The sequence below is a fragment of the Artemia franciscana genome, chromosome 17 (assembly GCF_032884065.1).
Source record: "Artemia franciscana chromosome 17, ASM3288406v1, whole genome shotgun sequence".
NCBI lineage: Eukaryota > Metazoa > Arthropoda > Branchiopoda > Anostraca > Artemiidae > Artemia > Artemia franciscana.
The window spans coordinates 7,890,854-7,902,658 of record NC_088879.1 but is presented as its reverse complement, the minus strand read 5'-3'; the positions used below and the strand labels follow the sequence as shown (position 1 = coordinate 7,902,658).

The window sequence follows — 11,805 nt, the reverse complement described above, 5'->3', positions numbered from 1 at the left end:
CTACAGAAGCTAATAGAATTGCTTCAATTAAAACACCAAAGCATCTGGATAAAAATAAGTGGTTAATCATTCCGTTGCAAAATAATCCTGTTGTTAGCTACTACTGCTGTAATTCTCATAGGTCTTGAGTTTAATCTAGTTTCCAAGTGATTTTGTAAAACTGTGATTTTTGTCTAGAGCTTCTTTTTTTTTAGTTACACAACTCAATAGAATAAGCTCTAAAATTGAGTAAGCCTTCTGAAGCTTTTGTTTCGGCTTTGGCTGAGCACATTTTCTATCACCCTGATCATTACGCAAAATCTGATAATGTGATGGCCATTTCTGAAATGGAATGGTATATTACCAAATCAGACTATGAATATACCATTTAGTTTGTCAGAGGAAAAGGTTTTAAATACTTTTGTATTTATTAGAAGCCAAGCAAACATATATCTAAAATTACATGTGCGTTTTATGTTTCTCTATACATGTGTGAACATATATACACACATGTAAGTAAGTAAGTAAGAAAGTAAGCATGACGGCACTAGACCCTTAAGGTTCAAACTAGCGGTGCTGATCTCCTTTTCGTGGCCCTTCAGCATGGAAGTGTCATACTTCCTACTTACCCTCCCCAGATTTTTCTGGGTACCCATTTAGAGCTGGGCCGGCTCTGGCTGAGCTTACAGAGACAAGCCAGTGACCCCCGTCCTGAACCAAATAACCGGCCATGCCAGGAATCCACCGCGTACCCATCCGACAAAGGAATCCCAATATATTCATCACATTTCTCATTTCCTTGTTCTTTAAAACAGATACTTTTCCGGAATGATAGAGTTTGAAAATATCCTGCTTAACAAAAGCTTTTTAGATCTTTTTCCAACAACGCATTTTCCTTCTTGTTGACTTATCAAATGTCTCGAGTGTACCTTCAAATTAAACTTCCAAACAATATGCATGATGAAACTTGTTTGACGGCTTTTGAAGCAGCATGAAGTGGCCTGTAAATATATCCTTGAAGTGAGAGGGGAGGGGGGGAGATAAATTGATACTCTTTGCTTTGATCTTGTTTGGGCACATACGTTGGATAGTTTTAAAGAAATTGTGAAAAAAATTTTGACTGCAGGAACGTAAATATAATCAGTATCGAACTATATATTGAACATCCTACAATTTGTAAAACCAGAATTAGAAGCCCTCCTATGAATGCCCATGTGAGGCAAGCAAGGGTCTAAATTTCTCCTCTAGATCTGATAACCTATGCCTATATGTCTTCTGATGTAACATTGCCTAGGGCAATATTTTCCTTGGTATGTAACCCCCCTCCTCCTCAAATGAGATAATTAGGCTTTCTTCTGAAATGAAACTCTAGAAATGTCTGCTTCTGATGCTTAGTAAATGACAAAAAAAATTATAAATAATGACGGCCTGTGACGCATGCTCACTATGGACTTTTTGACAACCATTTTGCTGCTATTCGATGTTTGCACGCAGCTTGGTCTGGCAAATTTCCAACTTTTGGACTTTTTGACAGCCATTTTGCTGCTATTCGATGTTTACACGCAGCTTGATCTGGCAAATTTCCAACTTTTGGACTTTTTGACAACCATTTTGCTGCTATTCGATGTTTGCACGCGGCTTGGTCTGGCAAATTTCCAACTTTTGGACTTTTTGACAACCATTTTGCTGCTATTCGATGTTTGCACGCGGCTTGGTCTGGCAAATTTCCAACTTTGTATCTCCGAGGTTTTTAGAATCTAAATTCAATCTAAAAAAAACTAAAATGATGTTCACTTTTTTGCAGTATATATGAGAATAGGATTTGTTCAAACAGGCAAACAGTACATTTTTGGTTGAACTACTTTTTATCAAGACAATCAAATATTACAATTATTTTTCCCTTACAGGAAATGTTTTCCATAAACAGGCCTTAATCGTCTGTTTTTGTTTTTTTCTACCTGAGCCTTTTTACCCGAAAATGTGAAAAAAGCAATTCTTTCACCGTAATAGGTAAATACAACATTTTAACAAGGCTTTTGATTAGTTAGCTCACTGTGTTCTTTTCTCCATACTTTCTTATTTTAGTCTTTCATACCTGGTAGAATAATTTATGTTGATTTGCGTTACCGCCTACCCTAACAATTTTACCATGGTGCGTGTGGTGTCCCACAAGGGCCAATTCCAGGCCAGTATTATTTCTAATTTATGTAAATGACCCAATTTTCGTAGTTACTTAGGGAAATCCTTTAAATTGATGTTTTCTATATCATCACAATGTTGTCGTTCCCCAAATATTGAATTTTCCCTTTCTGGATCCTGTTATTGCTTTTGCTGAAAATTACCATCCTTTTTACCTCTGAGACAACGGGGACTTCGGCTTGTACTAAGTTAGTTGACCTGTTCGAGAAAGTTTTACTTTCACTAAGCTAATTCTCTTTCACTAAGTGTTTCCAAACCTAATTTTTTAAATTAATTTTTTCGTTTATGTGCTGTTTTTTCTCAACTTTCTGTCATTCATCTATCCTGAGGCTCTATAAGTAGACCAAAAGATGGTTACCTTACATGATTCGGCTCGAAAATGCCACTTGTTAGAAACCTTCGAATGACTTCTAAAAATTTTTGGTCTGCGTATGTTTTTGCGTTTAGTACTTATTAAAAAATTTATCTTACTATCATTATTAGGTTTTTGGGTTCCATTAGAGCTGTTCTTGTTTATGCTGAGTGATCGAATAAATTCTAATGCTTATAAATCGCTGAAACCTTTCTCCATTTTCTCTCATTTTGTTTTTTTACTGTTAATGAACTAGTGCCATAAAATTATGTGTATTTCCCTTCCCCTCCTTAACAGGCCATGTGAGGCCTTTGTGGGGACAATAAATTAGAGTTGGACAAGGAAATTGGAGTTGGAGTTGGGGACAAGAAATTGGCTTAAGCGATTTATTAAAACATTACTCCATTTTCTCTTGTTTTTTTTTTTTTTTTTTTTTTTTTTTTTTTACTGTTTATGAACTAGTGCCTTAAAATTATGTGTATATTTCCCCTCCTTAACAGGCCATGTGGGGCCTTTGTGGGGACCAGCACGACGTATTTCTTGAATTAATTTGTTTTTTTGTGACAAATACATCTTATCGCTCGGGAAGTATAGTTTATGCAGAAATACAGAAGATAGAATGGAATACGGAAGATAAAAGTAAAAATATGCAGAACATAAGGGATTGTTGCGATCAAGTGTACAGGAGAATCTACAAGTTAGCTCTTATTTACAGCTTATTTAGCTGATAATTGTTGCTAATAAAGTAGCTAATATTGATTAGCTTCCCATGCAGTCTGCTACTTTGTGCAAGTCTATTGCTTTGGGAAAATTTGAGAGCCTTAGAATGTCTTAGTTTGTCGCTTTTTTGGTACTTCCGGTCCTTCCCTATCTACCCATTTGGCAGTTATTCACTGATCACTTTTCGTTATTATTTATTTTTTTGGTGTTGAGTGTTTACATGCAGGTGTGTTTTCTTTTTATATTTTTGTTGTTGTATTTCCTGTATTTCCTTCTTAAAGAATCAAATCTCGAGATGAAATCAAAGATTGGCCAGTTAATCGATTCAGTGTGACAATGTTGTCTTAGGAGTTGTTGGTCGCTGTTGAAATCTGTGACTTTAATATGAGTCACATTTCGGGTCAAAGCCAAAGAAGTACTTTCATACAAGTTTATTACCTTTTCTTGAAAAGAGCCCTTTCCACAGTGGCTACCAATTTTACGACACATTTTGTTTGGAGTAACACTTTTAAAGTAGAAACATCTATTTCTAGATCAAAATAGATCTGTTCTAAAGTGTTTCTAATTTTCTAAGAGCCAAGTATGCAAACCTATTTAATGGTGACTCACTGGCAGACTGATATGTCATTCATCTTTGATTTAATGCTTATAAGGTTAAAAAATGGGGGGTTAAGACATCTCTAGACAATCTTCTGTGTTGGCTTAAACTTTCTTTGATTGAAAGAATGAGAAATATATTTTTTTTTTTATAGAAATGGGATTTTCACACCAATCTTATTAAAAAAAGAAAGTAAAGAGCATGACATCTCGTTTCGTGACCCCTCAGCCAGGAAGTGCAATCGGGGTTGGGGGCCAGCCATCTTGTGCTTTCGCACTGCCTTCCTGTTTACTGTTCCCAGATTTCTTAGGATACCATTTAGATTGAGGTTAACTCTGACTGAGCTTATATGGTAAAGCCATTGACCCCGTTCCAAACCAACTAATCAGTGATACCAGGATTTAAACCCCTGTACTCACGGACAAAGTATTTCAGCTCTGGCGTGCTAATCGCTCGATTAGGACGGCTAAGACACCAATACTAGGCTCGACATATAAATTTTTATAGTAAATAATACATATATATATATATATATATATATATATATATATATATATATATATATATATATATATATATATATATATATATATGTATGTATATAGGGAGTTTATGTATGAATGAAGTACGCGTATGTTCGTTTGTTTCCTGTGACCATACATTAAAACAACTAAAGAAAAAAAGATTGAAACGTTGAACTTTCGTACAACTATATTGAAACCGTTTAAATGGTTACAAACAAACATATATCCTCCCTCCTCACCCACCCCACACAAAAGTAAAAAAATTTAACGAAGAAAAATGGTGATAATTTCAGCCAGTGAAAAATGAAGAATGATATGCAGATATTTCGGTCGAGATCTCTGCCCATCCACCCTTAGTGCAAGAAAATGAAATAATTAGCTAAAAAGCAGATAAAAGTCCTCAGGTCAGAGCAAAAATAAAACAAACACTAAATTAGAAAATTCTTTCAAAAACTAGATAAATTTTTTTACAACGCCCCCCATCCACACACACGCATATAGGAAAACCCATAAAGCTAGATTTAAAACGACACATGCCCTAGTACAGCCTTAGATCCACGTGGAGTGAAAACTGGAAATTTATGACAGTGTTAGCTGGCGCTGTTATTAAAAAGCAGAGTCACCAATGCCGTCTAGCGTTTAGTAACTTTGTTTACTAAAAAATGCCAATTAGCCATCACTTACAGAGAAACTTTCGTTTTGACCCTATACGTTGTATACTAATCATATAAAATATCCAGTTTCTTAAATTTTTTTTTAGTTTTTTACGAAGTCACCAGCCGTTGCTCTAAAAGTGGTGCTCATGCTTTTGATCCTTTCTTTCCTATGTCAAATCTCTTAAGGTTCAATTCATACAAGTTTTCGAATCTTTTTAGCCTGAAGGCTTAAATGACTTACTCTTGCTGATGGAGTGGGGAAGGGGAGGAACACCTTTTCTTTTTCTAGTAGCTTAATATACAACATGTTCCAAATTGTCTTATGATATTAGTATTTTTCCTATTCCTTATCTATTTGGTAAGAAAATGTGGTTTCTAAAGCGAACGTTTTTTGGCGTTTATAGCCATTGGGAGATATTGTATCATCTTCAGTAATAAACGTGGGTTTTTACCCATTGCTGTTTTTGTTTGAATTTTGAAGATAGATTCAAGTGTTTAAGGCATGTCATTTTTCTCTTGCTTTCTTTTTTTAATTCGTTAAAGTTCTAGATAGGGAGGGGAGGGGGTTTCAAAAAAGGATAAGACCCTTACTATCCCTAGTAAGACCCTTACAATGGTGAGACCATTGGGTAGTTTTCTTAATTCTGGGAAGGATTTAACCCGGGGAGATTTAGTTAGTGGGGTGTATAAAATTCCTTGTTCCTGTGAAAAGTTCTATATTGGTAGAACTCCCTAATAATTTACTGAAAGATTTATTGAGCATCGCAACTCAATAGAAAAAAACCCTACAACTAAGAAAGCCTCCCGAAACTTTTGTTTCGGCTCTAGCTGAACATACATTCTTTTATCCAGAACATTTTATACAATTTGATGAGGCTACATCCATTTCTAATGATAGAGGTTTATCTCAGTGGTCGAGGGAGGCTATAGAAATTAAAAAACATACATTTGCTAATATTTAAATAAATAGAGACACAGGGAATTTAAATATTGACCCAATTTATAATATTCTTTTGAAAAATGAACCAATAGTCGATGGGGGAATTAAAATTTTACACAATCACCAGGGGACAAGATTACCCACTAGATAAATTAGAGTTGCTTCAATGTTAGCTTACAAGAGGATTATTTCGCAACAGAATAATTAACTAAGTTTCAATTTTCATACTTTTTCCTCAGTTGCTCTTTGATTCTCATTTTAGTAACTCAAATAGCTGCTTTTCCCTACGTGGATAAGTAGCGACAATTGTATTTATTATTATTGGTGGTGGTTTTTATTTGTTTTTAGATTAGTTTTCTTTTAATTTTCTATCTTGTGCTGAAGACGCCTTGTTTGGATACAAGCGTCGTCTACTGGCCGTCGTCTCGTTTGAAGTTTTCTTTTTGTAGAGTTTTATCTCTCTTGGTTGTTTTTTACTAAAACCTGATATAGAATATTTTAAAGAATTTTAGAAAGTGTGTTTTAAATTTTAGAAAAAAAACCGAATAGGGCTGAAGTCCCACTAAAATCGTTCGCGTTGGGTCCAAAACCTAGTGCCAAATAAATTTAAGCTTTAACCAAAGCCACATAAAAAAGAAGTTTTTTACAAGGCTAACGCAACTGTTGTCCTGTCTTCTATGCAGTTTTCAAGCCTTATAAACAACAAAAGAGAAGAGGTAAGAGCTTGAAAACACCGAGGACTCGGCTCCCCTTTCTGATATATACCCAGGGATGTGGTTAGCTGCAACGGTTGGCTGTACAAAAATAATTCAGTGGAATTCAATTGCACTTTTTAACCTGGAAGTATATGACTGTATTCTCTCTTTTTCTCTTTGGTGATTACGTTATTATCTTATAGGCTATAACTTTGACAATGAATGTGCTGAATTTCGAGAATTTTATGAAACAGTCGACCAACTCTCTCAAGCTTTTAGTGCAAGGTGAGTACTGATTTATATTCAGATCGCGTTCCGCGAAGTTTGAATTTTCTGCCATTGTGTTTTAACAATAAGCATCATTTACTGTCTTCAATAGTAAAACAAAGTAGCACTTTGCCAGAAGCACCGTAATTTGGGATTTTACCACTTCCAAAAGAACTTTTAAGGGATTAGCGTGATAATACAATATTAATAGGCCCGGAAGGTGTTTCTCTATTAATAAAAGCCGTTTTTAGATGTTAACTATGAATTTTTACTGTTTTCTTGAGTTTTGGCATATTTACCCACAAAAGCTTTTTGAGTGAGGGGGTCACGTATGCAAAAATTTTACAATTAAAAACAGGCTTAAAAAACGCTTTGTTCAGTAAATGTTTTTTTTTTGCGGAGGTAAATTACGCCTGATAATTATTTTTTTTTCTCCAAACAAAAAGGTATACCCACCCTTTTTGCAGGTACCCTGTGTTTTGGGTTTCTTAGACACGAACTTGCTATCCATTAATACTGTGTTTATACCTCTTTTATACTCCAGCTTAAGAAAAGTCGTTATGTCTTTTTAAAAAAATTAGCATTAGGTGGAGGACAGCAGCCCCCTTAAAACCCCTGACTATGTCCTTGGTGCTAAATTGTTATCTTTCAAGTCTCTTATACCCGTCTCATTGATCTTTTAATACTTGGTATGACCGACTTATATTTTATTATAAATAGATTTTTAGTACCTGAAATTTTCATATGACGTGTTAAACTAAAAGTAAATATGTTCAGTTCTAAAGTTTCAGATGTTCAGCCATCCAAAACTTATTAATCTAGAATGTAGGTCATAAGTTATGAAAAAAAGAAAAGAAAAACTCTCGAATTCAATTCTTGTTTTTTTCTGTAGTCTTGGAGGTCAAAATTGTGTTTTTCTACTTGAGGTCGGACCCCAAGCTTGAAAATCTCCAAATGACCCTTAAGAATTTCCTAAACTGAATATGCTCACTTCTATAGATTAGTCTAAGAAAATTAAGAGACTATGACTCTAGTAATATAGAACTATATCAGACTCAGGGTTGTATGCAGGGCGAGCTTTGAGGCCTGGGCCTGCCCAGTGTCCTAGATTTTTTCCAGATTTTTGAGAGTTTCATATCCAAATTATTAAATAATGTTGTTTTTTATTCAGCCCTCCTCCTGAAAAATGCAAATGCCTGATCACAGTCAAGGAGTGTAAAGAAAAGGAAAAAAACTTCTCATATTTAAGTTTTGTATGATTCTGTGGTTTTGAAGATCAGAATCAGATTTCTCCCTTTGTGGCTAGATTCCAAGCTTGGGAAGGAATCAAATATCAATACTAGATTTTTATCATCTTCTAATTTTGATGATTCAAATGATGGAAGAATATTCGCCATCGTTGGAATGTGAACCCACGAACTTTTGTTTGCTAGACCGGTAATTTTGTATTGTTGTACGTTTGCTAATTTGTTTATTTTTGATGAGCTATATCCTCCTCATGACGAGCTGCCTCCTAGCAACTATTGTGGACATTAAAATAGACCTACGTGATGAAAGATGCAACATTAAAAAACAGTCCTGTCTTCCACTATTCTGCCTGCTCAACCTCCCATGGTTCAGCTTAATTAGGGGCTTATTTTAAGTTTCAACATCAAGTAGGCTATTTGAAATGGATAAGAAACGCACGTGGGCAGGTACTTTCAGCAGGAAAAGTAGCCATTAACTAACATCAATGATACAACAATTTTTTATTATTTTAAAAATACTATTATTGATTTTTTAGGAGACATTCATTTAGCTTCTTTTGCATTTATTAAAAATGCAGGACGGGTGAAGATTTACATTCAATTGTAATTAATGGCCTCGCTTCTCTTACTGTCGTCTCAATAATATGAGTGTTGTCATATCTATCAAAAAGAAAAAATCAAAATAATTTTGGAAAATAAAAAAGAAAAAATTAATAAAATAATTTTGGTCTTAAAATGATTCATTTTAAGCCCAAATGAAATATAAAAGTTTTACATAATTGAATATTTTTTATTTTTTTGTCAAGGTTTTTCTAAGAGATGGGAGGGGGACTCGGGCAAGTTTATAGTGGGCAGGAATATACTTTTCTGTTTATAGACATATTTACTGGAACATAAAAGCCCCAAAGCAATCGTTTGTATAGTAATCTAATAAGAAATTAGACCATTTTGCAATTTCTTTGTCAAAAATACTAAGAGAAGATAATTCCACCACTAGAAACAGATAACATATTTTATGTGATGTTGTATTTCGTGGAAACCTACCTAAAATCATAGATCTTCTGGACGGTGGAGTAAATCCGTGTGTGGAGTAATCTATAGAGTATGGAGTGTAAATGTATGGAGTATAAAATCTGTGTATGGAGTCTGGACAGTGGAGTAAATCCAAATAGTGATGGAAGCGTGAAAATAGTTTCTTAAGATTCATTAAGTAAGACGGTGGTTTTAAATTTAAAGTGATCCCTTTTTCAATTGACTTCCGAGCCGTAACATAGTCAAAACTGTCAATAAAAAAAAGTGTATATATGCTAGATACACTCTTTTGGTTTTGGAAAGTCAGGCAAAAGATCTGATACGCTGTAAAAGTGAGATACGGATTTATCCAGCCGTAAGAGATACAGTAACTTCTCATATACCTATCGATTCAACGCAAAAATTATGTAAGAAGCGATCCTTAACTAAAAATCGGGAAAAGCTGCTGATACACTGTTTTAGGGTTGGACCGCCGAGCTAAGGAGCTAAGGTCTCTCCGAGCTAAGGTCTCTTAGGTGTATCCTATCTACTGCATAGTCATCCTTAGACGAAGCTTTCTATTCGTTATCGTTCTTATTAGCTTACTTTCGTCAAAGAGTCGTATATATGAAAGAGTCGTGCATATAAGAGGGGCTGCCCCTTCCTCAACTCTTACTCTGTACGCTACAATTTGACCTTTCACCCTGATTCTTTCAGTAGTTTGAGTAATCAAAGACAGCTGAAACACAAAGGCCGTTGGGATAGAATGAGAAGTGTTTTTACTGAAATTTAAGACTTTAGAGTAACGAGCCAGGGTTGAGGAACGGGCAGCCCCCTTGTATACAGAATAATTTCTGTTCGTTTTAAGTTTTGATGTTGCTTCTTACTTCAAGTTGAAAGACCTTGTTTTTTTGTATATTTAATAGCATTAATAACACTAAAGCAGAGGACGGTTCTATTTTTTTATTCAGCTTAATATTGAAGCAAGACAAAATCACACGAATATCTGGACGTTGGTTCGAAAGAAGAGTAAGGCTTTGTTTCTGATACACGTCTTATAGGTGAACTAATACAAGGTTAAATGTTACACAAGTTTGCACGAACACTCTGCAACTCGTGTATCAGCTTCCTAAGAAATCCTTCTGACTCCTGTTACATCCATTAAATAGACCTTTAGAGCACTAAGGGGCAGATAGTTTTGCTAGAACTGACTAGGGATCTCCTCAGAGTATCCGACGGGATTCCTACAATTCATAATGTGCACAAACATGTATAAGATCTAAATTTAATCACTGGTTATATATTTGTAACAACTCATTAATTAGCAGGAAATGAAACTTACAAAGCTGTTGTTTATGAGTCTTCGACTAGGGTGGCCGTCGAATTTTAAAACTCCATTCCAATTCCTGTGGTGTTAACTCTTGGTCATCGTCCCAATCCTACTTCAAATTAATAATTTGTAGTAAGGCCAAAATTTTGAGCGAAAGAGCCGTTGGCAACGAACACTCTTTCTATGTCGTCATGAAGTCTGTGGTGTAATTTTTTTTCCAAAAACACAGAAGTCCATTACTATGACATTTTTCCCTTCCTTTTAATTTGTCTTCAGAGCATGTTATAGAAGGGATATTTAATGTTGCAGGAGATATATTCTTATCAAGGTGCATTACGTTGTTTTAACCTCCTTGAGGTTACTACTTATCTCAAAATAGCTACAAGTATCCCCTCATATAGAGCAATAAAATTGTATGAAATGTTTTGAGGGAATTTTTAATTGTATGAATGCTGGCCAAGTCCAAAATAGCAGAGAAAGACTTGAAAAATATTATTAGCTTGTGTTAGAAGGAATATGAACTATTATATTGTAATGTTCTTTTTCTGTGATTTAAATTCTGTTGATGCCGTTAGTTTGGGGGGAGGGTCGGATTTAAAAAAAAAATTGTAAAAAAAGTCTTTAACAAAGAAACATTTTATGTTGCAAATTTTTATGGTTTTGTTCATGTTTTTGAAAATTCACTTCAGCCCCCTTTGAATGATGTCATATAGCCCTAGGTTTTTAAAAAAATACCGAAAAAAAATAAAGGGATTTTTACTTTATAATATGCCGCAAATATCAATGAATCATATTTCCTTGTTTTCCCCCAGTTTTATCTGTTTTAGAATCAGTTGTCATTTTTACGAAAATAATGCTTGATTCAAATATATTTTTCAACAATTTAACGTATTTTGCAATATTTGGATAAATATGAATGTTTCTGTGGAAGAAATAATCATTTTTTCATACCTTTCCCTCCACCTGGAAGCATTTTGAGGTTCCTTCCCTTGGAACAATTTTCATGGGTGTGTATGTACCAGCCTTTAAAATAGAGAAGCTATCTGTGTGAATTCGGGCTTGAATGATATAGGTTGAAAACTTTTCATAAGGCATTTTTCTTATATTTTTTAAAAGAGAATATGTTTTTCTTTTATTAGCATTGTATATTTATGCTTCATTAGAAAGTATATTTTACAGGAAAGCCGTTTCCATATTTTAAATGTCTATTACTTATGAATTTGAATTCTTTTGTTCTCATGACTTCAATTTTTGATTTTTTGGCAACCCTTCCCCTTCAATATTTGT

At 34.5% G+C, this 11,805-nt stretch overlaps 1 protein-coding gene across 7 annotated transcripts in view; it reads left to right on the top strand.

Moving 5' to 3' along the window:
- Window positions 1-11,805, top strand: part of LOC136037778 (rho GTPase-activating protein 45-like) — a 242,982-nt gene that overhangs the window by 128,909 nt on the left and 102,268 nt on the right. For all 7 annotated transcript variants that reach the window (XM_065720602.1, XM_065720603.1, XM_065720599.1 and 4 more), the window contains one exon: window positions 6,867-6,948. In XM_065720602.1, coding sequence (XP_065576674.1) covers window positions 6,867-6,948 — 82 coding nt within the window. The remainder of the gene's footprint in view (window positions 1-6,866; window positions 6,949-11,805) is intronic.